Here is a 27,696-nt window from a genome sequence, read left to right on the forward strand (position 1 = left end):
TAAAAATTACTAAACAGATTTTAGAATAACATGTAAGTTTTGAAAGATTCTCACCTAGTGAGAGCTAAATATCTCTCTTAATTAGTGTATTAAAGGTTGCTGCAGAAGAGAAAAGGATAGACTTAGCATTTAATTGTATACAATCAATAAATCTTGACTTGAAAAACATCTCTTATCTGGATGTGCACTCCATGTAATCAAAATATACAGGTGCTAAGAAAAGTAAAACTATGCTTGCTAGAGTATAAAAACAAATACATGTACATCTATTTATATATCTACATCATCCAAATTTCCTAAAAAAAAAAAAAAAAAGTTAAATAGTTTTAATATACATATATCAAAAAATAAAATCTAGTTAAATCTAGTAAAGGATATCCGATCGGAAGACGCAAAAAAATTAAAGACTGGTCCACTTTTCCATTAAAAGAGGTATGTTTTGCATGTTGATATTTGCTGTGGAAGGGTTTCTCCACCAAATCTCCCTGGATTATTCAGCAATCTTCCTGCATGGCCATAATATCTATTGGTTTCTTCCTCATTCCTTTCACTTCTCCATCACCTTCAAAACCAATTTTGGTACAAACCTTCAAAGTTCAGTTATATTACATTTAAGCATTAAAAAAAGAAAAAAAGTTCATATCATATTCCAGCAATGAGTAACTTGTAAAAAAAATTATCTATTGCTACTATAAAGAGGATTCTTTTCGTCCCATGTTTTTTTTTTTCTCGCCCTTCTATACTTGCAAACAGTTTCACCCCCTCTTCAATTTGTTAAGACACAGTTGCATAAGAAATGAGATAATTTAAGAAATTTTAATTCGACTAGTCTTGAATGTGTTTACTGAATACAAGGAGAAAGGGGCGGAAATAAAACAGGGGCGAATATTTTTCTCTAAACAGTATGCACCAGAAATCAATGTAAGTAACACTGCTTAACTTAATTGTTAAATGTACCTGGTATAATAATTATCAAAAACATTCAAATGATTTGATCAAATATGTTTCCCTCCCCTGAACGGGATCTATACAACAGTATCTAACCATGAGGTCTTGGATTTCTCTTCCTGCGGGCCGTGTTGAATGCTGATCCTGTCTTCAGTGCATCAAGCAGATTGTCCATTGCACCCTTCAAATCATCATCTGGAACAGAACATGCAAAATAAAGGAACAGAACATTCAAAATGAAGGAACAGCTACAACATTCAAAATGAAGGAAGAGAGGAATTTTAAATGAATGAGATAAATGAACTAGTCTTAAAGATCAACAAATGATTTAGCTGAAAAAATTTTCTGCAAAGAATTTTATTTTCATTGGGAGTTCATGGAGATGCTTACCCTTTGGGCCAAGTCCTCGTGTTGGAATTCTCTTGCCCTGGATTTCATCCTCTGAAATGCATATATAAATAGTGTATAAAGGTTTTCATCTTGTATGGTTTTCTCATAATTTAAGAAGATAAAATTTTCTCTCTGCTAATTTTAATGCAAAATATGAAAATTAATGTAAAGAACAAAATGAATACAGGTAAAAACAACCATTTGTTGAAAAAAAGTTTACATTAAGTTATTAATATGCTTTCAAGTGATATCAGTAATATATTTGTAATACATGTATGTGATAAGCCTCTATCCATATACACATGTTATCAGTATTGTGAATGATGAAAGTGAATATATTTATACCTTGCAGTGTAAGATAATGATAATGATTCTGAACTCACCTTTGCGAGCTGCCATTCTCTCTTCCTTCTCTTTTTGAGCACGCTCTTTGGCTTCTTTAGCACGTTGTAATCTAGCATTGGTCTCTCTTTGTTTAGCATTATCCTTGAGGGCTTGCTACAATACAAATTAAAAATCATAGGCAAACATGTACATGTATCCTCAGGAGATAAGATGGAGGGAATTACCAAATTTGTAGAGAAAATGTAGCCTTTTGCAGATGTTTGTAAGATGTCACTGAAATAGCTCTTTCAACACAGGACATACTCTTTACTTTTCAATAAATTGTTATGAATTTTAACATACAATCCTGAATATCTGCTGAATGGTCACAAGTTTTGAAAATAAATGTAGATATTGTCATATACATAATTATTTGAACACCAAAAAATGGAAGTACAGTAACACTTATATGGGAAGGCAATAGTGGCACGTACATTGTATATATATGTTCCACAAAAAAACATAGAAATAACATGCCACAAAATAAAACTGCAATGTACCTTAAAGCTGTCTTGAAATATTTTGATGTCGCCAAAGAAATCCTCCATGTTGTATTTCTTCTTGTCAAAACAATAGTATTTGCTCATATCTTCAAACAGACTATTCATCTTATTGTACATATTGTTCAGTACTTCAAACTGGCCTTTAGCATCACCTATAAAACCGTAGCAGCGTCAAGGAAGATGCAATTTTGGTGAAACTAACGTGGTTTAACTTTTTTTGATACTGGAAGAGTTACGATTTAGACATGTGACATATTGTCAAAAGATGCAAGCTTGTAAAGCCTATAATATACAATAATTGGTTTTGTAAAACATGAACTGGTAATGAAAATATAAGTACTTCTCATACAACAATCACTTTAAAGTCATTATTTCACAGACAAGAAATTGTTATTAATTTGTCAACTGTTGAAATATTTGAGGACAGACATTGCCATACCTGGTATTTCATAACCAGTGTTTTTCTTTTCAGAAACCAACAAAAGTTATCTGTATAAAATATCACATGCAGATAAAATACATGCAAAATAAGAACTTTGCACAGTGTATTTTGGAAAAAACAAAGGATATCTCCATGACTTCTGGGAACTTGTCTCCTTCCATTGAGGACTTCTTACAGTTTTCCAAATCACCTTTCACCTGCTTCAGAGATTTTTCGATGGAACGGAAGTTTCCCTGAATCGACTCATCCGAAACTGAAAAAGTCCAACTCATAACAATAGAATTCAGACTAAATTTTTATTAAAAATAGTCGAGTCCAGCAAAATCCAAACGCCAGCAACATAACATTTTTTTAATTTTTCAATATTACGGATTTAATGATTTAAAAAAATCTTATTTTTTTCTTCTCTACCCACAATAAAGTACATGTATTTGCTTATGGACTTACCTTTGGAGGCTTTTTCCAGGTAAGTAAAGTCGTCCTGGAACTGCACCAGATCCGGATATTTCTCCTCGATTATACTAACCAGAAAGTGTACTAACGTCGACTTGTTGTCCTGTGTTTTTGTATTCTTCAGCTACATGAAAGCAATATAAGTTAAATAATTAGCGTCATCCTCAATAATCTCTTTGCTTTCAAATAAGAAATAAAGATAAGGGAATGGCACTGTAAACCTTGCTATTTCCTTATTCTCTTCATTCCTATCAATTATAATTTTCAGCTTAATTTTAAGAAAAATCAGTTTTAAGAATAAATAAAGTTAATACCAATAATCAACAATCAGAGAAAAATTAGAGTAAAATCAATCAACATTCATATCAAACCTTGCTAAGGAAACTGATGTCAAATCCCAAAGACTGTGCATTCCTGGAGCCTGAGTTCAGATAATTTCCAACCAGCAAAATGAGTTCCAGAATACGTGCAAACTTTGTGTTGGTCTTGATTTCTTCCAAGGCTACAGTTGCTGCCATCAAATCCTGCAATATTTTGTAAAATTATTAATCTAAAAATACTTTTGTAAGGTTCATTTGGTACATTTTCAAATGTTCTCTTGCAATGATAAACCAATCCATTTCGGATATTGGTCATCAGTATATCTATGTATAGCTGTGAGTTGCAGTGCTCTTTGTTTCCATGAATGAAAATGGATATTAAAAATTACCTCTATCATCATGTATTATGTGAGGGGAAGGGAACATCCAGATTTAGTCCACATTCTAACCTGAGGCACCTAGCTTTAATTGCTATCATATTTTTTATGTTGTAGGTGCATTGGGTTAAATGTGGCTAAAACTCACCTACCATTGTGTTTTCACACTAGAGATTTTTACATTTATTAATAGCCATATCAGCAGAATATTTTTAAAAATATCAGAGAGTTATGAATTCTACTGAACAAGTGATCAGAATATTGTTCTGCAAAAGGTATAATATGTTATACATTACAAGTAAAAACTTGACCCCCCCCCCCCCCCCCATTGTGGCCCCATCCTACACCCAGGGATCATGATTTGAACAAACTTTCATCTACTCTACCAGAGGATGCTTCTACCTAGGTTTCAGCTTTTCTGGCCATTTGGTTTTTGAGAAGAAGATTTTAAAAGACTTTTCGCTATATATTCCTATGTAAAAATTTACCACCACTTCCCCCCCCCCCCCCCCTCCCCAATTCTGGCCCTAGTGCCCCACCCTACCCCCGTGGATAATGATTTTCACAATTTTGAATCTACACTACCTTAGGATGCTTCTGTATAAGTTTCAGCTTTCCTGTCTAAATGGTTCTTGAAAAAAAAGATTTTTGAAAATTTTTTGTCAATTTTCAATAATTCCTTATTAATATCTTCCCTTGACAATTATGTGGTCCTTAATTTTCACAACTTTGAATCTCTTTTGCCTAAGGGCACTTGGTGCCAAGTTTGGATGAAATTGGCCAAGTGGTTTTGGAGAAGATGTTGAAAATGTGAAAGTTTATGGAGAGACGCAGACAGATGGATGGACAGACAGATGACAGACAAAATGTGATCAGAAAACCTTCCTTGAGCTTTCAGCTCAGGTGAGCTAAAAATGAATTACCGTAGAGTTAGTGACTAGTTAAACAACAATAATAATTCCCGATAACTGCAATCTAAAGGATACATCTCTATTCAAAAGTGCAAATTCTTTGTTTGTGCTTATTACAAGTAATATTAAGATGGAGGGAATCAAATATTACACAAACTTGAAGACACTGTAATTCTGTACCATTTAAAGGTAATATTGATGGTCTGATCCCCGTAAAGTGTGAACTAGTTTTGCTGTATAATTCATGTTAGAATTGACAAATTAATATTTTAAATAATCCGCGCATGCTCAAATTAAACTGATCTGGGAATGACACGTACATTATTTCCATCATTTAATATAAATGAAGATATCATCAAAGCCATGATTTGGCAACCTTACAGAACAGACCTAGCATGCAAAATAATGCATCTACTACACAGATAAATGTACACTGTACAACTTGTATAACAGTATGTGTTATATTAGTGTGGCCTAGATTTATTTACTCACAGGACATCTGCAAAAACAAGAATACAGAATTTCTTTGTTATTCATTGGCGCAATGGGAGGTGCAGGTTAAAATCAGCTGCCATTGTTTTACTTAAGTTTGATTTAAATAGTGCCCATTTCATTTTAAATCCATTAAAACTATTGGCTAAAACTTCTGCATGATTGCAATGACTGCAATAACACTTGTATTTGCAATTTACAATTCAATAAAGGGAAAGAAATATATTCAAATATACAGTAATTCTTTTTTACAGACAATTTTTACTGCTGGAAATGCAATTTTTTCACTCTAAAATATTGTGAGGGTAAAAAAACTAAGAACCATCAAAAGGACAGACAGACAGATGGACAGAGAGATGGACAAATTTCAAAGAGATACATGTAACCACACTCATGGCTTTTGACTACCAGAAATCTTTGAGAAAGTGTTCCTACCGGCTTGATGCCATCCACCACTTCACTAAATGTCATCTTGAAAAGTATGGACTGCAGACGCGGCTTGATTCTCTTGATATCTGAGATCTGAAATTTACAAAGTGTGTTAAAGGTATAATTATATTATAATATGTTGATATTCAGTCAGTGTTAAATCCATGGTCGATGTATGCATTAAAAAATACTTTCACTTAAATGTGGAAGTGTTTAGAATCAATTTTGAAAATGGTGCAAACAATTTATTATTGTTGGAATTCATTTCTTTAGTTTTATATATAAAAAAAAAAATTAACAAACAACAGTGAGACAGTTTTCATTTAGAACCAGTACTTTTTAGTTACAAAATAATTTTGTATAATCTTAAACATACATGGTTCAGAAAAGATTCAAAAATAAAGAATTGAATTAAATGGAGTGTGTGGGCTTGAATATATAGTAGAACAAATTTAATGAAAATGTAATCCACAATGAACACTTATTCTTCCCACATTTCCATTACCTACCGTGGCAATGAACTGCTCAGCCTCGGCGAGATCATCGTACTCCTCCTTGAGTGCGCCCAGCTCCTTGATCTGCTCGGGCTCGGGTAGGTACTTGATGAGTTGTTCCAGCATTCCCGTGGTCAGGTGTTCGGCGTCCACCTCCAGGATTCTACGACGAATTTCCTTGTACGGAGTCTTCAGAGATCCTAGCAACATAGCTGTAAAACCATGACAAAAATTGACGTCACAAAACAACATTTACATGCAAATAATTAATTTTCTTCCCTCTTTTTTTCCCTATTCTGTGTTCTAAATTAAACTTCAATAGTTTTATACAATGATGAGTTAATTGTACATCAGTAAGTATATGTACATGTATATAGAAATGAAGACAACAACACTTCAGAGTTTATACTTACAGAGATTCATGGCAGATTTGGGATCCAGCACTCGGAGATCCTTGACCTTTTTACCTTTCTTTTCATTTGCTACCTCAACTTGAGCATCCTTTTTCACAGCTGAAAATTATGCACACGACAGTGTTACACATTAAGTATTGGCAACATTTAAAATGTATCAAAGCCATACACACAGTTCTTTTTTAACTTACGCTTTTTGACACTGAAGTTCTCCACTAATGACTGAAATATGAAGTCATCTTCAAACCTGGCCTCTTCTGCTTTGACCCAAAATGAGTCTTCCTTGAGTTTATTAGTTGGTATCTAAAACATAACAGAAGCATTTTATGTAAAGAGTATGATAATAAAAGATTTTACAGCAGTTTATTGTAGAAAAGCCAGGATAACTTTTTCATCAAGATGTAGATACAATTACCTTTTCCCAATTGATACGTTTTGTTTGCTCCTTAACTTCATACTTCTTCTTTGGCTTCATTCCATAGGGCAACTGAGGTACAACAGGTTTAGGTGGACCTGGTGCAAACCCAGGGGCACCTGGGGGAGGTGGTGGGGGAGGGGCACCACCAGGAGGAGGGGGTGGTGGGGGTATACCACCTGGTAAGGGAGGAGGTGGTGGAGGAATTGGGGCACCACCAGGGGGTGGGGGTGGAGGGGGAGGAACTGGGGCACCAAATGGAGGTGGAGGGGCTGGGGGAGGTGCTGGAGCACCAGGTATTGGGGGAGGAGGGGGAGGGGCTGGGGGAGGTGCTACACCACCAGGGAGAGGGGGAGCAGGAGGTGGGGCAGGTGCTGGAGGAGGGGCTGGGGTACCTGGAGGCAGTGGAGGAGCAGGGGGAGGGGCAGGAATTGTTACCCCTGGTGGAAGTGGAGGTGGGGGTGGGGCAGGAGGAGGGGCTGGGGCACCAGAGGGAGGGGCTGGTGTTTGTGTGGGCTGTGATGGCTGTGCTACTGGAAGGAGTTCCTCTGTGGTCTGTACTGATGCATTTTTGACTTGAGTGGGCGGGGTTGGAGTCGATGCCTTGACATTCATTGGTCGTGCAATGTCCATATCTACAATGGCTGGCCGACTTTTAACCTAAACAGAAAAAAACAAATTTCTAGCTCAATCAATAATGTATACGGTAATCAAAGAATGAAGGATTCGTATGTGCTTTAAACGTTAAAATATAAAAAAAATTATTCATATTTTATAAAAAAAAATTGGAGGAAGAATATAAATCAAAAAGACTGAAAGTCAATTCATTCATCAAAATTGGGTTCCATTCAATTTACCTGTTCCTTCAGTTTAGCAATTTCCTTATCTTTGTTCACCCTCATATTGAGGAAGTCTTCCTCAATCTTTTCCTTCTGCTCCTTGACTTCCATTAGCTTGGAGTTCATCTCAGCATCCAGTTCCTTGAGCTTGTTCTCCAACTGCTCTTTCTTTTCATCAGCTTCATTGACCTTCGTCATGTATTGTTCCTCCATGATCTGGGCCTTTGACTCTATCTCCTGCTTGGCTATCATGGCTAAGTCTAGCTGGGCCTGAACTTTGGGAAGGTTCTCTGCACTTGGTTCCAGCTGTGACACCCTCTTCTCTAGCTCTGTAATCTCCTTCCTTCTTTCTCCAAGCTCATCTGTCAAAAAGCAATGAAATCTTCACTGAAGAAACATGAAATGTAGTCCTATTTTTTTTTATATTACAGCGAATTACAGAATACCAGTAGAGTTTTCAATAGCTTGTTGGATTGCTCAATAGGGTATTCAATTTGGTCAGCAAGGTATCACATTAGGTTTAAATCTAGGCCATGTGAATACTCAGGTATGACAGCGATAAAGTGAGTTAATATAGTAAACATTTGCACATTTGGGCCTTTTTTGTTTCTCCCTGTTGTCCTACATTACTGCTATAAAAGTCTGAACTAATGAAGCAGTCACAGCACAAAAATATCTTAGTGCTGTATGTTGCACAAGGAATTGGGGAACCAAAATGTCTAATGATTTTTTGCAGGAAAAAAATATCTCCGTAATTCTTAAAGTTATGCTTTTCTCTTTTGTTTGTTTCTTCAGAAATGTCTTTTGAATTACATTTTTTGAAAAACAAAATTCAAATTACTCCAAGCAGAATTGATGCTCTATAGAATCCAGTGCTGTCCAGGTGAACATTCTTTTTAAAGGTCTATGAATAGAATAGCTAACAATAGGAGAGAGTGTTCTAGAGGTTTTCTTTGTGCCAAATGAATTGGTTGAGTGCAAAATAACAATCTACACTTGGGTAACCACAGGACCTAGATTTAAACCTGATGTGATACCTTGCTGACCAAATTAAATACCCTATTGAGCAATCCAACAAGCTATTAAAAACTCTACAGGTATTCTGTAATTCGCTGTAAAGATGAGTTGTATTATCTATATCAATGTCACATTTAGGTCTGAATTTTATGATAGAGATATATAAAAAGAACAATTTTGCAAAAACTACAAAAACCAGTCAAATTTCATTATACCCTGTAATAAACAGGCCATATCTTTTTGGATCCAGCTTTCTAAAAGTTATTGAGTAAAACAACTTTCTTTCTGAATTTTTTTTAAGTCTAGCAAAGTCGAAAGTTCTTTGGAATGATATAAGACTGAATCTATAATAAGAGATAAGACTAACCTATGAACTTCTCCGTTTTGATGTCGAATCTTTTAGTCTTCTTGAAGTCGGGGTCTACTCCGTCTTTGTGTAGAACGATCTGGGTCAGACATTCCTCTATCAGTCGATAATACTCAGTCCTAAAGGAAAAATCTCTTCAGTGTCATTTACATCACAGATTTCCAAACATCTTTATCAATACCAACTGTATCATCATATGTTTATATTCAATAAACAAAACAAAAATTCCAAGCTGTATTCATATTCACTCAAGACCAGGTACTGGTAATGCAAAACAACTTTTACTGGCATGTGAGAAAATTTTGCAAGATTTGCAAGAGCTTCATCACTGCAAATACTTTTCGCCCCAGACAAGTCCTTAGATGTCTCTGATATCTTATTTTCCAGATAGCTTACATCTTGAATACAAAAATTAGGCATCACAAACCAGTTTATCTTTGGTAAATCGCAAAATACAGTACAATGTATAACATATTATGGATATTTATGGTACTTGAAATGGCTTTTTTACTTTGACAGCCATCTTTGCTAACCAAGGGTTTACAAGCCATTCCTTGTGAGAAACTTTCGCAAGATTTGCAAGAGCCTCATCATTGCAAATACTTTTTGCCCCAAACAAGTCCTTAGATGTCTCTGATATCTTATTTTCCAGATAGCTTACATCTTGATTACAAAAATTAGGCATCACAAACCAGTTTATCTTTGGTAAATCGCAAAATACAGAATAATATATTAGAGATATTTATTTGAAATGGCTTTTTCGCTTTGACAGCCATCTTTGCTACCAAAGGGTTAACAAGCCATCCCAATTCCCTCTATGAGGAGGAGAGGATGTGGGGGAAAGAAATGGATCGTAGACCCTTGTCTACTGAGAAGATGTTTGACAATTTTTCCATAAGACTAGTATAACCTCAGGACTAACAATGATATATAATTTTTAACCTTTAAGTGTAAATCATTTGTTACATACCAGTATTTTATATATTATTTGCATTGTACTGTGCATTTAATTTACCAAAATTGCATGTGAATTTTCTTATTGAAAAATTAAGCTGCTATAAAAGCATCAAGCTAAATATATGCTTGAAATAGGATGTCACCCTTGCTTTTAACAAACTCGAATCCTCTTTTACCTTCCAGTAAGAATGATTTTTTGCCAAGTTTTGTTTAAATTGGCACATTGGTTCTGGAGTCAAGAAGTAAAAAATGTGCAAATTCTACAAACAGATGGACACAGGATAAAAAAAAAGTGATCAGAAAAGTTCTCTTGAGCTTTCAGCTCAGTCGAGCTATTAATGAAAATGTAGCTGTTGATAACCTACTCTATAGTGCTTCAGTTGCATTCTGTTATCACTCAAGTACAAATGTACTACTATCATCTAATGAAGTAAGTTTTCAATGTACTAGCTAATCTGTAAGCTTTGGTTCAAAATCTATTTGAGAAAGCTAGAATAAGTGAATTAATTGTAATTGAAATATATGCAGTATAATACATATTAAATCAAAGAGGAAAAGATGAAACTTATAAATAAATATAATAATTAGCCAGCTACATGAATATGACATTCTTTTATATAAATCTTAAAAAAATATTCGGTACAAGAAATATTATACAATGGTAAAGGCTTTAGAAATGCACGCATAATGCACTAATATCTGACCACAGACCATGAATCATAACAAAATGTCACTATTGGCCAGTTCAGCACAGCAGGTGCTTGTGAACGCTTGCACTTACAAATGTGAAAATAGAAAAACATCATCATGACTACAGACAAAAAATGGAAGTCAGCTACAGGTACCAAACAAGCATTTTATGTGGGAGTTTTGTTTTTCTTTTATCTTTCATTGTCTGAGGAAATCTTGACATGCCATGTACAAAAAGACTGTCTTGAATTGCCCTATACAGTAACAGAGTTCTGACATGCAATGTACAAGAGATGAGGTTCAGCTGTCTTACCTGACAAAGAAGTCATCTCTCACACAGAGCAGGTGCTGAAGGATGGACAGGAAGCATCGCTCATTCTCCTTGTCCGCAGAATTCATCTGCTTCAGCATTTCAAAGCAATGATCAGCATCTCTATATTAAACCAGTTAAGAAAATCATGACATATGCACCAAAATTTACAAGATTTTATAAAGCCAGCAAATCATTAAACCCAGGTTTAAACAAAACATGGCCGATAAATACAGCACCCATTCCCATTTCTCTATTTCTACATTGAAACTATCAATGTTTCAACTTAAAATTTACAGTTACAGAAATAATGGCTTTCATGTTTTTATTTTTAGAAAATGAATAAGATCTACATGTATGCATGTGTTTCAAGGATACGTCATGTCCACTTTGGTGAGTTCGAATCTTTGGATTATCTCCTCCTGATCGTAATCCGCCTGGCCGTGAAATGTTCCCAGCTGTACCTGAAGCTCTTCATTATCCTGTTCATCTAGATGCTGCAAAATTGGGGTAAAGAAAATAAAACAGATTAAAATATACATTATCAAAATGCATCGAACCCTTAGCTCCTGAAATATCATCTCTTTGTTGATATGTTTGGCTGATGTTTTTATTTTAAGTGATACAAAGTTATTTCTTGTAATTAAATGAAAAAAAAATTAATAGATTTAATTTGATAATTTCGATGTCCAGTACATTTATTCACGCAGTCATGGTCGTGATATAAAGATTAAAATCAAATACCTTGATCATGTTTTGGAGCCCACATCTCATGAACTCGTTTCTGAGATGAAGCCTGTAATCTAGTTGATCCTGAGGTGTACAGATGATGGCATTGACCAGCTGCATACAGCCGACCTGGAGAGGAAGATTTATCCCCATACCCAGACCAGTGATGATCATGTCAAAACGATCCATGTCCTTCATCTCAGCACTGATGGTCAGACCCTCCAACACCTTCTCATGTCTAGAAATTGAAAATGCATAATATACCAAATGATACAGTTAAGTGAACATTTTTTTTCCATGGTGTTCCATATAATGTATACTGATGGTAAATGTAACAGAAGAAAGTATTTGTGTAATTATCTATCCCAATTCAAAAACTGTCACTTGATGAAAAGGAAAGAAAACATGTTCTGAACAAAAATTTTATACAGAGGTTATTTGACCTTGACCTTTGTCCTAGAAAATCAGTTCAATGTCATTGCATATCCTCAATCAAGGGAAACTGATATTCTTCAGACAAACAGAAAATCCGACTTACAGGTGATAGGATAATTGAATGGACAGAAATACATACTTATCACTAAAGGGCACCCACAAAGTGGGGTCATAGTTACAGTTGCTATAGGAATTGTCATAGCCCTTTGTCATTAATAAATTGAAAGAAAACTTTGTGTTTTTGAATACTTTATAGGAGATTTTAGGTCTCTACATAGACCAGTTTCAGAGCATCGTTTTTGGGGGTTTTCTTGGCCTTGAATGATCTAGACCTCTGACCTTCATAAATTTTTCATGTATTGTGGTGAATACTTTTATTCCAAATGGTAAAAAGTCATTTGAAATTATTACTTTAAAAGCTTAAATGGTTAACAAACTGATCTTGAAATTCAATGAGCAATTATTGCTTTTAGGAGTCTCGCATTCTTTTGCAATGAGATGATTGGACGATTCTTAAAGTCTGACCTAGAAAAATTTGTGAAAGTAGTAAGAAGTATTTATGTCTTGTTGTTTTGGAGCAGCAATACTAAACAATCTGCAACAAAACTCGTTTATAGCAAATTTCAGGAGACCATAGAAAGACTTCGTTATAACCATAATTCCTTATACATTAATAAATAGCAAATTCATAAGAAATTTAATATCCGTGTTTGTTATATTCAAATTTTGCTGTATTCACCATGAATCAAGAAATGTAAGGAGCCAAAGTCAAAATTGATTTTTCAGATTTACTAAGATGTGACACTCATTCATTACTTATAAAGATGACGTATTTGACAAAGTAGGTCAAGTAACGCAGGAAAAAAAATTAATTTGCAGAAAATCCCTAGAGGTGTTTTCAAAGTAAGGAAGATTGACCTTATCAATGAAAATGAATCCCAAATGAATATTTATGCTTTTTACATTACAACTTAACCAATCAATATTTCATACAGTTTTACTAAATTAAAATCAATACTAGTGACATAAATAATACTCTAAAGCATTTTTGCCTATCTAGTTGATAGGAAACCCACTGAAATTACAGGTGTTCTCAAAAGTTCCTACCCAAGTGGTGGGTTGTAGATACAGACTGCAGCCAAAATACTGACACACAACATCATGGTGTCTGGGTCAGTTGGGTCTAAGCACCGGGATAAAATGGAGAGCCCTTCGTCACTCTCAAGCATCTTTGTCAGGCCAAACTACAAACAATGAACAAAAAAATTAACTTTTTAAAAACATTCAAACAAAAAAAATGGCTGAAACTTGCTAAAAATAACCATGGAAAGGTCTGCTTTACTTCTTCATTATGGTACATGTATTACATTCTGTCATTATAATCTTCATACAAATATAGATAAAGTTTCAACTGATACTATAGTTATTATGAGTGACTCTGTAAAGTTTTGTTTTAATGAAAGCACTGCACAGCTAGGAGCCAATCAAATAATTGTAGCCTTGCCTTCTGGCTTGATCATCATATGTAGATATTTCCTCTGTGTACCCTAACACAGCACCCAAACTCCATCATTATAAGTGGAAGTTAACTCAAGTTACTTTGTAAATTAGTTTATACTTTTGTGGGTTTTTTTCCAGAGAAATCAATATGATCTCAATCATCTTTATATTGTGAAAAAAAAGCACAATTATTAAGCCATATAACAATGACACCCAATTTGATTACTTGATACAACAATAAACCAACTGAAGAAATTATATACTCTGTCACCTGGACGTTTTCTACCAAGCCAATTAAGGTATGAAAATAAATTTATAGTATATAGATTTTAATTTGTCCTTTAAATTCTTACCTAAAACAAGAAAAAACAAATTGAAAAACCTTCTTTTTTACAAGAATTTAATGTATCGATCAGTAAGTTTTTCATTTTTGTTGGGTTACAAGTGACTTGGTAACATATTTCCTTAAATTGCTCTTAAAACAGTTTATTTCATATTCTAGAATAGTATATATTTGTTTAAAAATTAAAAATATTGTACGAGTATGTGTCTTTATAGAATATCCTCTTTTTTTTTTTTACATTAAACCATTGCATAAAATATACACTTCATTTGTAGCACCAGTAGTAGAGGGACAATGTTTAGGTACATCCAATTCCCACTAACTTTTAGGACCCAACCCTTATTTAAAAGCAAGCCCCTTAAAATTTACGAGACAGTGCTATTAGCTACATTAAACTCCTACAGTTGATCCCTGTTTTAAATTCATGCAACTTTATTATAAAAGAATTTAAAAACTTTACTAATATGAAATAAATTATGAAAAACATTGAATAATCCAATTTGCCACTCCCCTCATAAATTGTCAATCTGTACTGAATAAGTACCTGTTTTATGTTTTCAATTCATTTATGCCATTTTTTCTCATTATTTGCTCAGTTATTTATTTTGAACCCACATATATCATGACCCATTAGTACTTAAAGGCATGTGCATATTAAGTATTTCCTCAACTGACCAGAAAAATTAATTATATTCCTAAATATAAACTACAGGTAATATAGAGAGAAAAGGTATCTGATGCAACATGAGATGCATTTCATGTTGGAAACTCTCTAAAATTGTAAGATTTTAACTTTCTAATTAAATTGGAAATAATATTATGATCAATAACTTCCTGCTTGAAACATTTATGTGTGAAAGCTATTTTAGTTTGTTATATATTCCATCGTCAGATACACTTGTTTGGATAAAATACAGTGAATATTTAAATTAATTCTTACCGGTACCTGTATTTTTCACACGTTTAAGCTACGTTTAGAAAATCAAATACGACTCTCTCATATTACTTTGCATGTTAAGTGAAAAAAAACCCCAAAGAATTTGGAAACAGATACTTTCAAAAAGATTATTTTTTGTGATTTAGTGTGTAATTTCACTAAAACTTTGCACCCAAATGGATTACAGGTAATAGATTGAACAACTATTTGCGGACTAGACATGCTAAATCATCTAAGTCCAGACTTACAGTATTGTTCATGAAAGCTTTTATGCACTTCACACATTCCAGTCTACTTTGCCTCTCTTCTTTCCTACAAAAAAAAAATCAGATAGACATAAATTAGTTAGTATTCTGTTATCAAATGCTATATATCTTTGGTATATTCAAAGCCAGTAGCTTTTATTAAAGACATAAAGTACTGTCTATGAAACATTTTTCACAAAATCTATAGATTTCCAAGAACTACTCGCAAGATTTATAGAGTTTGAAAATTGAATAAATCATGTAAGGAAATAAATAGTTTTAAATTTTCAGATCCCTCATTCGATTCAGTCCATTCTTTAGGACTCATTTATAAAATATTGGTATTTCTAAGGTGTCTAAAGATGTACAATTTAGACCCATAAACCATTTGATTTTATAAGAAAATACCATTAACTGAAGTGATTTTAATGTCCTAAAGTGATAAAAAAATATATATCAAGAGTTAGAGTTGTATTCTTTTTGCATGCATATTCTTATTTAAGCATCAATGACTATATATATAGCTTCAATATATATAAGTGACTCATTTTGGCTCCATTTATGCCAGGCTTTTCATAAAACAAGTTTTACCTGTATAAGAGAAAACTTTCCCCATGTCTGACCCTCCATTGCATATATCTTTTTATTGTTTTTTTTTGAGAAATAATTTGCCAGTCAAGATTGAGATACTGTAGATTCCTTATTTTACATGAGTACTTAATTCTGTAATTCTAGCTGTCAGTAATTAAATTGTTAGAACGTTAAATTTTTTAATGATTCCTTAGAGTATACAACTAAAAAAAAATAGACGTTGTGAGGGAAGCGTCTTACGATTTTATGTGGATAACAGTTTAATCCGCATTTAGAACCGTTTTAACAAATGCTTGGACTTTTGGCAGTACGTGACAAAATTCGATCTGATGAAGGCGGGTCTACTCATGGTTAACTGGCCAGTCATTGTCTAATAAATATGAATATATTGAACACAATGAGACTTCCCCGTCTTCACCCAGAGATATATATTTCGCTGGAACAGCGTCAATTTCACACAGCAGAGCAGATCTTGCAAACAACTTTCCGGCTTTGACAGCCTATAAATATTAATGAGCTTCTCTTAGCGAATCGAAAGATAGGAGGTCAATATTTGACAGCTTGTTTTGATGAGCAAACTAGATAGTAACATCCCACAGAAAGTCCAAGCTATTGTTAAAACGGTTCTAATTAGGAATCCACAGTAATAGAAGTGAGTCTCAAAACACAACAGAAAGTATACATTAGCAAGTGTATGTAGAAGGAGAGGGAATTCATACTTTATTTATGTCCTTCGCAAATACATAGTATGACATAAGCTGACAATCATTATCAAAGAAAGTCTTGATATATATGTAACTGTTTAAAGATAACTACCAGTCCTCACCAATGTCGATAAACATTTCTAAATTTTCAGAAAACAAAAAACTAAAGAAATATGAGAACAACATTGAAAGAAACTGCAAATAGAGTATAAAGGCTAGCTTATTAACCAGAATCCTCTTATCCTAAACACATAAGATATTCACAAAGAGATAGTAGCGCTAGCATCTAAAGGCTTCATAAAGCAACATCTCTCATAAATCACCATTACCGGTACTAGCTGTCAAGAAACGTTTACGATAAATCAATCCTACACTGTGGACTTTATGGATTTAAGCACTGTCTATGATATTTTTCTATCTATCAAATTCTACTTCCACAGAAAATATAAATTGAACCAAAAATTATATGTTCGCTGACGGTTTCAAGAATACTGTAGACATACTTTTGTCCGAGTGGTATTAATTTACGCTATGAACACGGGCACAAATTTTCTGTCGAATCTTTTCCCAGTGTACTTAAAGTGCATTTTGGAATGAAATTTTGAAATTTCATTACATGGATAAGGATAATAGGAAGATACTACAATATATAACACTTTCATATATATACGTGTACCCAATGTATATCATCTTTATCTATGCAAACTGTCAAACAAATTTGTATTGAGAATTCACATAATTATTAATTTAATCTCCTAAAGATTTGAATTTTCTGTAAATTTACTTGCATGAAATTTAAACTTCTCCCAGCTTGAGATAACGGCACGTGTCAGACGACAAATAACCCCAAGCCGGTCTGTCATTCAATGACCCAATTAACTACACGCTAAGACCTGTGTTTTTACTGCAATTTTTAGATCCCTTTGTGCTCTGACTTTAAAGTGATAAAACTGATTAACTCATAATTTAAACGATGTGGTGTTTCACAAGACGATTTTAGCCAGCGTCATAACATCTTGACGGCTAACTAATGACTACCGACAAGTGCACAACCGATAATTACTGTTCACTTTGAACAGTTCTTACAATTAAAGTCCAAAGTTGGACAAATTCTAGGTTATGTAAATCGCTCAGAACTAAATTTAATAATAATTAATCAAATGATTTTTTTTCATTCAAAGAATCCGTGTAAATTTTTACCTGCGGATTAAATTGATATTGTGATTCCGTGGAATTATGACCCCGTGGAAAAAAATACGTCTACAGTATATTGAAGAAAATGTAGGAAAACCTGTGCATTTATTTTGTTTGAAATGCACTTTTGTCCCTATCAAGTACATGTACCGGTACATTATTTGTATCGAAATGAAAATCATAACTTCAGTAATATGCCTAAGGTATTTCGGTTTTAATTTACCTCAGATTAAAATACACGGTATTGCAATATGTACCTTGTCTTAATGAAAATGGCACATTCACTACATTATTTAAAACCTGATAGCTTTTCCAATCTTATCTTAATCAATTTGCATTTTCTGTACAAAAGATTGGGTTTAATTGAAGGTTTTCTCAGATAAAAACCACTTTAAACTCCATATATGAAATGGGAGTGTGAGTATTTAGATACAAAATCAGATGTTATGAAACTCGGCCAATACCAAAAGAAAATTCAGACATGCTAGCTAGATTATGTGTGTCAAGTTTTATGTACATAGGCTTTTAATAAACAGGCACTTATTACTTTCTTCCTGAAGACAAGATGCAATTTATATATACTTGTACACTTCCTTGAATGATGCAGAGTAAATGAAGAAGAAGAACATGCTCAAAAAGAAATATATATCTGTATGATGCAGCAGTTTTGTACTTCTATTGGTAAATATTTCTGATAAATATTGGTACATAACAGTTAAATATATTGAAAATCCATTTCCTGAGAAAATTTCTTTAGCTTCATCAATTCTTTTGTAACAGGCTTTTTAAAAAAAACTCTCTCTCTTTCTCTCTCTCTCTCTCTCTCTCTCTCTCTCTCTCTCTCTCTCTCTCTGTAAGTAACTGCTGCAAATATCATTTCCATTAAGAGATATTTTACTTCATTAAAAGCCCCAAAAAGTACAAACAAAAAAATTGATGAAGCCATATATTACGTCAAGGGATGGCATGCAAATTATACCTCATGGTTTCCTTTGTTCTGAATTCAAACAGTTTCAAATACATAATAATTTGACTCATTAAACCACATAGTATAACAGAGTTGAATAGTATCAATCTATGGTACAAAACTCAAAGCCACCATTTTTCTTCTATTATCTGATAATCAGCAACCTTAACTTTGCTCTTATATAGCCATTCATTAAAATGGATTCTAATGATGCTCATATCTGGTGTAAACTTTACATGTTGCATGTCAAAAACATGCAGACTTCAAATCTATTTAACTGCGCATATGTACTGTAAACAAATTTTAATTGACAATGGATTTATTTCGTGATACACCAGAAATAACCTGGTTCAAAGAGACAAAATCAGAGTTTGCATATCAAATTTAATGAATCATGATACAAATTTAAGGGCCTGTTCCTAGGGACAGCTATCATCACGCAGAATAAAAGTTAGTTTATAGTACATATACAGAGGGTTTTTTTTTTCCTTTTTCACAATCTATGAAAATGTTTTAAAATAAGGATTATAGGTGTTTTTTAACATCATGCAATCATTCTACTTCATATCATATGAACAACATGAAATACACATGAAAAAAAAACACAACAAATGCTAAATATAAATATCTATTGCACAATACATGCACGCCTATAATCATTTATAAATGCACACCAGTATGGTACTAACAATATATCTCACCTGTTGCAGCAATGAACAAGATGTTTCAACAGCATATTCAAACCATCTTCACCAAATTCTTTCACCCAGCTTGAAAAAAAAAATGCATGATGATGATAAGATTTGCTAAGATATTAAATTTTTCTGATTTTTTCAAGTTAGAAACAGTCTGTTGCAATTGATCCCAATGCTGCTTTAATATGGCCATTTTCTTTTGACTAGACAGCAGAAAAAAACAACTATTCTTATTCTTGTTGTCATACATTTGATATCAGGCTAATTCGTAATGGATTATGATAATACAGACTTCCTGGTAACTAAAACATTTTTTAAAAGTACAAATGCATATGGTGGACAGTAATTAGAGGATGTAGATTACTAAGCCCCCCCCCCCCCCATCTACCCCAAAAATACAATGGAAAAGCTTTAAATAATTATCACATCAATTTTTGTTAAAATTTTACTTCAACTTTTTCCAACTGACTCTTTTTTATTTTACTTGTGAGTTGTTGGTTTTACTTCTGGAGAGGCTTAATAAAAAAAGCCAGCTGGAATTTAAAAAAGAAATAATAATGCAGGGTGAATAATGGGGGTGGTGAAAGAATACATCTCTTACCTGACTGGTTTACTTGTCAGTAAAACCTTCAGAGACTTAAATATCTCTAGTCTCTCTTCTCCCTGTAACTCTGGATTGTTCAACTTTTCAAGAAATGCTGCAGGATGATCTGATCCCACCTCAATCTGTTAAGTAAAAAAAAAATGAACTGTTACCAAATCGGCATTCGACCTGAATCATAAAAATCTACATTTCCCGAATGTTCCGTACTTTGTCAGCATTCAACTGCATTCTCAACATGGCCTTTTTCTCTTCCATGCCTTTCTGCCTTAAGGGCTTCTTCTTCTCCTCAGTCAAATTCAGGTTGTCCTATAGAGAAAAAAAAATGTAGAATTTATTCTCTTGTTTTTTAATAAATGTCTAAAAAAAATTAGCACATCTTTGCTTACTAATCATGAAATATTTTTAAAGCTCATCTTTATAATGACATTTTTTTTAAATCTTTAAAATCAACAAGCATTCTGAGAGTATTGCATAGGCAATACACGTCCCCTACCGGTTTGTGGAAATTGTGAAAACAATGCACTGTAATGCAGAATATTGAACCTGAACATTAAAAAATTGGAATATAAAAAATTAATATAGTCGAAAATATGTCAACCAGACGCTACAAAAGTGTAAACTTGATCTGTAGTTTGACATTTTGAAGCTGCATGTTCAGCAAATTTCATATTATTCCTCAAATGCATAAAGAAAAAAAGTGTGGAAAACTGAAGTGGGACAGACAGACAGACAGACAGACGGACAGATGGACAGACAGACCAATGGACAGACAGACAGACGGACACAGAGGAAAGCTATAGTCCCCTCCAGTGAAAACCGGTAGGGGACTACCGGTAATAACAATCAATATGCACTTGAAGTTATGTAATGCACTTCCATAAAACTTAGGTGCCAACATATTGGTACACTGCATACAGTTTAATGTTATCAGAGATTCTGTAATGTTTACAGAATCTTTAGCATTTTAGTAATATTGATGCACTAAGCTTGATCAAATCTTCATTTAAAACTTTCACTACAAAAGCTTCTACATACCAGCATTATCTCAAACTTTTCATTGACCTCCCACTGAGACATACTTTCCATGGCCATTCCAGCAATTCCTTCTGACAACCCAGGAAGAGTGCTAGCTTTTTTATCTTTTTCATCTTTCTTCTTTGGACGATGAAACTGCGTATGAGAATTAAAATGAACAATCATTAACCTTCAATACGCCTTTTAACGAAAGCCTTTTAACTTTTAATAACTTGTAAATTTGTTAAAACAATTGAACTACAACATTATATTCCAAATCAGACTTACAAAACTTGTGCTCTTCCTATCTTTTCCTTTTCTGTCTTTATCCATGATAAAAATATCACTGAAAAAGGCAATGGATGGATAATAAGTTAATGTTTAATTAACAATACAGTTTTCGATATCTTGGAGTTTAAAAAAAAAGTGTATAGGTCTACCCATGCAGACAGATCTATCCTTCAGTTGAAATACTGTAGATTCCTTATTTTACGCGAGTACTTAATTCCGCGAATCAACAGTTATCCATCAAATCACGAGAACATCAAATCGTGAATGCTGAAATTTTATCATAGTTTTATGTAATTTACAAATGTCCATAAATTAAAAGCAAGATTTTAAATTTGCGAGACACACTTCTCCCGATTTTACACAAATATTAATTCCTCATGTTTAATTAGGAATTTACAGTAATTGTCAAACTGCAAAAAATATTGAAATGAATACTGTTCTCATCATATTTGTTTGGTTTTAATAGGTATATGCAGTTATAAGTGTAGTATATATTATATCTATTGTACATCTAAAAAACATCTTTACCTTACTTCCTTAATTCTCATTTGTCTATTTCAAATACATGTATTCATTAGTGAAACTATATTTAATTTATTTGTACTGTTGCATTTGTTAAAAAAAATAAATGATAATAAAAATACAGCCCACTATAGATCATTTTAAACTTACTTCCTTTTTAACCGTCTGTTATACAATCAACACAATAAAAGGAAGTAAAGTGTGTAACATTTGGTCACATATTCTTTGAACAACTTGAGACTGCACCAGGGTTATCATCCCACAAGTGACTAGACCAAAAGGGAACAGGAAATTACCATAAACCAAATTATATACATGCATTACACATTTTTTTCAAGTGTGATAAATATCTTGGTCGTCAATATTTATTGCATGTGGCTACAAACCACACCTCAAGAAATGAACATATAGATTTGATTGCAGAAATTGTAATTCTCGCAGATTAATTCTCAACTGGTAATTCAATTACCGATAAATAAAATAAATTATGTGTTATAATGATACTTGATTTTTCAAAGTTTATAAAACATGAGCACAGCTGATATATCTGAACCATTCAAATATCCTGATATCATATAAAATACGAGGGTTGATCCAAAAATAATGTCACAGATGCAATAAAATCGTGTAAAATCCACGTAAAGAGACAAAACTAGTGCTTTAAGATATCTATCTGTTTCAATTCAGATCTGAAAATGTTAATGCATTATGACAATGCAATATTTCTGAAGATAATATATTTTGTAGAACGTGAAGCAAGGATAGTCGCCCCACGCTAGTGACATCATTTATAGATCTTTGGCGTTCTGGTAGATTTTCGTAATTTAGTACTCCATAAAAATTGACCATGATGCTCTATTTTACATTTTCTTCTCTCATAAAGTAACTAATTACTCTTTTTGTAATCGATGGGGTAGTATATTGGATATTATTTAATGAGTGATCAGTTTTTCGAGGTCTCTTCAAGAAGTCATGAATGTAGCTCTGTGATATAGCTCATGACGTAATAACCTAGTTTTGAGTTTCATTCAGAGCGTATATCTTCTGTCTATTTAATTTATCTATCAACAAGACATATGCTTTTATCAGATAATGGAACCACGTAAAGGGAACCCTGTTCACTCGCTCTTAATTTTAGGTTGATATACCAATTCCAGTACATCTTCTAGTGATTTCTATCTATCAAAGCAAAAAATGCTTCATATCACTATTCGCATGTCCAACCTTTTTATTCCCTGGGACAAAAGGCATTGCGTAGATATCCGAAATGGACCGTAACGTTCCCTAATTTTTAAAACAGTTAGAAAGAGTCTATGGTATATCTGTTTCAAAATAGAGTGTTGTTTGGGTCTTTTTTTTTTAATTTTAAAATTATGTTATCTATACGTAAATACAAACCCTAAAAAAGACGTAACTTCATGACGCAGCGATGTCACGTATATATCAGGCCATAAACATCAATATCTTGTTAAGTGTTCAACGAAATTTAATCACAATTTTACTTCAAATAAGAATTTTGATAAGGAAAATTTTGATGTATCATTTTATACAATACAGCGCCAGTGTTAAACGCGGTGCATAGTGTGACATTACTATTGGATCAACCCTTGTATATAAATGTTACATGTATTAATATTTGTGTCAATCAGTTCTAAACAGTCTTGTCTACAGAGAAATCTTACAGGAACATCTATAGTTCTTTCAGAATATGAGGGAAAGGTAGATTTAACAAAACAATATGTTTTGTTTAAATGTGATATCTGAGCCACCTTAATAACAGATGTCAGAGAATAAATCAAAGATGTTACGGTACATCAAATATGATTAATTATTGAAGAAACAGCTTTAATAAAAATCAAAAATGTCAAAGAGTATACACCTTGAGGACGAAAACTATATACAAATGTACTTCAATGCATTAATTTTAGATTACAGGGAATAATTCATGAACAGTAATGAGTTTAGATATTAATGTTTGCATAGCTAATGTTGGCCTATGCAGCTGTAGCTAAATCAATGACAGTGGTGTGATTAATATTAAATGGTACATAGTTATTCGGGTATGATGGGAATATACGGGTATGTGAAGAGTTGAGACATATAATTTAAGAAATCAATAAAAATTAATTCCAACAAATATCTTTGATTTTGCCTCATACTGTTTGCAGTATTCTAAAACAAACAAGAAAGAAGTAAAATATCCTATATTTGTCAATATGTGGCAAAGAGAAATTTTAATCACAATTTTTTTGTAGTTCAAATGGACACAATGCAAAATTCAAATCCAGCATCATCAACAGATCAATACAAGCTTACACTTTTTAAACATTTTAATATCTGATTGAGCAGTCTGTTTCACACACTGAAAAAAGGTAAGATTTCTAATAAGATAAAATGTAACAAAATAGATAACTTTTTTTCCTTATATTTCCACTTAAAGATCATACATATTCATAAAATATTTTGCATTGTATTTCTATTATTAATCTAGGCATCTTTGTACAGCTTATACACTGAAAATTTAATGACTATATATAATTTGTTTTTACAATTTGTTTAAATAGAAACACCATTGCTTGCCTAAGATAATCATGCGCTATTCTACTATCTTTACTTCTATCAGAGAAGAGAGCAAATCAATACTTTTATAGACACTCTTCTGCAAGGAAGAGACATCAAAAAAAAGGACAATCTGATTGAATAATGCTCTATTTCTACTTTGTTGAGAAAAAAAAAACATATTATCAATACGGTTGTATACATGTCTACTGACAATTTGAATGCACAGTTGGTTATACATTTGTACTTGGCTTAGTGATAAATTGGACTATAACAAAGTCAGGCAATATCACGTTTCATTACAAAGAAAAACTTCAAAAAATCAAACCTTAACGATTTAATATTAAGACAATAGGATTCATTTTCTTTATCTTAAACTATAAGATTGAACCTAATACACTGTAGACGTGTTTTGAAGACTTTTTTGAAATAAAAAAACCTTTATGCATCAACTAAGCATCACAGCTAGCCGTCACAGTTGGAGTCTATATTTTCACAATAAGTTTAAAATCTGTGTCATTTTTTCCATTTCAGTTAGTTTCGTAAACGTATTTTCATGAAAGCTGGGAAAAACGCTGACTGTAAAAGTGGATTGATATTTATGTGTGGGGGAAATTTACACTAGCTACGCGTTAAACTTAAAACTGCATAAAAGTACCCCTGCGCATATGGTAAAAAAACTCAAAACTTTAGAGTGGTAAATCACACATCCATGAACTTAATACCGGTACCCACACTTATTGTTTAACCATAGAAAACACACACCGGTATTTAACCACCAGCATAAATAACCAGTTTTACATTCAATTGGTCAGCTCTTGATTTTAAAGTTCATTTACTGGTAGTATTTTAACTGATGGGGATCATGCCTTGTGATGTTCATAAGATTACCAGTAAGTGATTTATTTCTTCAATTTGTAGCACGTTAAACAGAACAATCAGTTCATCAAGTTCATTGGAATATATTTACATCCACTAAGTACGTTTCCCTCTATTTCTTTAAAAAAATGATCGTAATACATATATACATGACTAGACAGAAATCTATGCAATCCAATTAAAGCACGACCTATTTTTCCTGGTTTGCATTCCTCTAAATTTTCAAAAGCTGTTACAGATGCATTTGTCTACCTTATAAAAACACCAACTTTAATTTAAGTAGCTAAAATTTACATTTTTTTCACCGTTCATCAATGCCTCAATTTTTTGTACTTTTGCTACTTTTTTGCACAGATAATTTCTTGATTGTACAAAACTAAAGCTACATCATTAAGAGTATGAACTCCGGGGACTTGTACAGACTGACCTCATGCAGACTTTCAAGTACACTGTAGTACGTTACGATGGCAAAGTATATGGAAAATTGGCTGTTTCTTCTGAGTAACATTTTAACAGACAATAATAATAATAACATCTAAACTTTGACTCACTTATATGGATATGGTAATTGATTAACTGATTCAAGGGTAGATTACATGAGTTAACTGTATTTTTCTGCAATGCTAACTACCCTCATAGCACAAATAAAGCACCAAAAGAAAGTGTATTTTATTGTTTGAAAAATACTAATACTGTGAGTTTATCAATATAACGATATATAGTCATGATCATTAATTTTTTTCAAATAACAATAAATCAACAGAAATGTTGTAGAATTCATTTGATATTATGAGCATTATATTTTAAGATGCTTTCATATACACAAATGTAAAAGTAATTTTAAAAGAAAAACTTACTACAGCTTTCAGCTCAGGTGAGCAAGAATAATTAAGAGTTGAAATTTTGCTTAAATTCACAATCACACAGTTTGACTTTGCATCAAACCCACTTTGAGAAAATGTTAACAATTGTTTTGATTTCGTTGTAATGAATGAGAGCTAGTTTCATTTTATTATATAATATTTCAGACAATCTATATTTCTTTAAAAAATGTTTTATCTAGACAATTTTATACCGAGCGCAGCGAGAGGCGGGTGAAGCCCGCCTCGCGAAGCGAGGATTAATGGTAACACGTATATATATGAAAATCAGTGAAAAATGAAAGTTGAATCAGGGGTACTAAGGCCAAAAAAATTTTCTTCCAGCCCTGGGCGCCGCCATATTGGCAGCCATTTTGTTTTTAAAAAGTTAGTTCGATCATTGATTGACTGGTACTTATCGATGTTTATTGCCCCTGAACTCGATTAGATAAGTTTCAATGTTTCATTTGAAGGTAATTTGAATTAAAAGAAATTAAAAAGGAAACCAGATAATTTTCAATACTGCTTTAATCAAAAAACACGACTTGTTCTATGTATGTCTTATCAAATTATCAGATGAAAAATAAAAACATTAAGGTCAATGAACTGATCTTTTAGATACCGAATAAAGTATTTAATTTTATTACAGCGGCATTCATATGAATTAAATTGATGAACAATGGAGGAAGAAATAAAAAAAAGTTCGGAATAACGTAACTCTCTTCGGCTATTTCCGAAGACAAAACTTGAACGTTTTACGTCTAAAATATGACGTCATAATGTAGACTGAGCACGCGACTTTTAGTTAAATTTTGGCTAATAGTTTGAATAGGCAACCAGGGGGATCCTACTGTGTGCGTTTCAAATAAATTTTATTCTACAAAAATCAAACTGCACTGTATTAAATCTGCGCTCGGTCCAACGGTCCCACCGTTTACATATTAATATTCAACATGTTCCATAAGACTTTTTTTAGCTTTGGAAATGGCCCTTGGTATTTATTGATGTTAGGGATTACAATATGACATGATAATTTTGTTGTGGAATTTTCAGCCGATTACAGCGAAACTTGAAAAAGGGTGTGTCTATATAAAAATATGTGTATTCAAAATAGAAGGATATTTTCATTCAGAAGAGTGAAGTTTAAGAAGATCTGCAGTATTTCCCACTCAAACAATATTGACTAATTGCGGAAAACGCATGTAGCAACCTATACTGCCTGACTTAGTGACTACTCCCGGAAGGAGAAAGGCGTTCCCATTCAAACCGACAGATTCTGATAAAATACGTTGCCCATCCATGATTAAAATGTGAAGCTTTAAATTTAAATTCAGTTTTAAAATGAGTGCTTATTCTTACCTGTATTCTTTAGTTGTTCATCTAAATTAAGTCACAAGGTAATTTTTTACCTCAAAGAATTATACAGGATATTATACTCAGACAAGTAAATACAAAAGAAAATCATACGGATTGTCG

At 32.9% G+C, this 27,696-nt stretch overlaps 1 protein-coding gene across 2 annotated transcripts; it reads right to left on the minus strand.

Moving 5' to 3' along the window:
- Positions 1–27,662, minus strand: LOC128191203 (protein diaphanous homolog 1-like). 2 transcript variants are annotated; one of them, XM_052863286.1, is made up of 27 exons: positions 27,580–27,662; positions 21,398–21,455; positions 21,131–21,265; positions 20,303–20,401; positions 20,093–20,217; positions 19,498–19,566; positions 18,809–18,826; positions 15,344–15,407; positions 13,423–13,559; positions 11,896–12,118; positions 11,530–11,648; positions 11,155–11,274; positions 9,195–9,313; positions 7,829–8,172; positions 6,972–7,631; positions 6,748–6,859; positions 6,557–6,655; positions 6,159–6,355; positions 5,656–5,742; positions 3,492–3,644; positions 3,115–3,244; positions 2,795–2,920; positions 2,223–2,386; positions 1,722–1,836; positions 1,339–1,389; positions 1,045–1,143; positions 1–562 (listed from the first exon to the last, which is right to left on the minus strand). In XM_052863286.1, the coding sequence occupies exons 2-27, from the start codon at positions 21,440–21,442 to the stop codon at positions 495–497; spliced, it is 3,678 nt and encodes a 1,225-aa protein (XP_052719246.1). In that variant the 5' UTR covers positions 21,443–21,455; positions 27,580–27,662; the 3' UTR covers positions 1–494. The 2 variants fall into 2 exon arrangements, with proteins under 2 accessions (XP_052719246.1, XP_052719248.1); XM_052863288.1 differs by lacking the exon at positions 18,809–18,826 and having other exon boundaries at positions 2,223–2,387; positions 2,796–2,920.
- Positions 27,663–27,696: the final 34 nt, after the last annotated feature.

The sequence above is a fragment of the Crassostrea angulata genome, chromosome 7 (assembly GCF_025612915.1).
Source record: "Crassostrea angulata isolate pt1a10 chromosome 7, ASM2561291v2, whole genome shotgun sequence".
NCBI classification, from domain to species: domain Eukaryota; kingdom Metazoa; phylum Mollusca; class Bivalvia; order Ostreida; family Ostreidae; genus Magallana; species Magallana angulata.

What these genes read in the sequence shown, in the direction of transcription:
- LOC128191203 (XM_052863286.1), bottom strand. Translation starts at nt 21,442, where the DNA reads ATGGATAAAGACAGAAAAGGAAAAGATAGGAAGAGCACAAGTTTT. An exon ending in CAAAACGGAGAAGTTCATAG is followed by an intron (nt 8,173 to 9,194) that starts GTTAGTCTTATC and finishes GCTTTTTGACAG; the next exon opens with ATGAGCTTGGAGAAAGAAGG. An exon ending in TGGTGGATGGCATCAAGCCG is followed by an intron (nt 3,645 to 5,655) that starts GTAGGAACACTT and finishes AAAATATTGCAG; the next exon opens with GATTTGATGGCAGCAACTGT.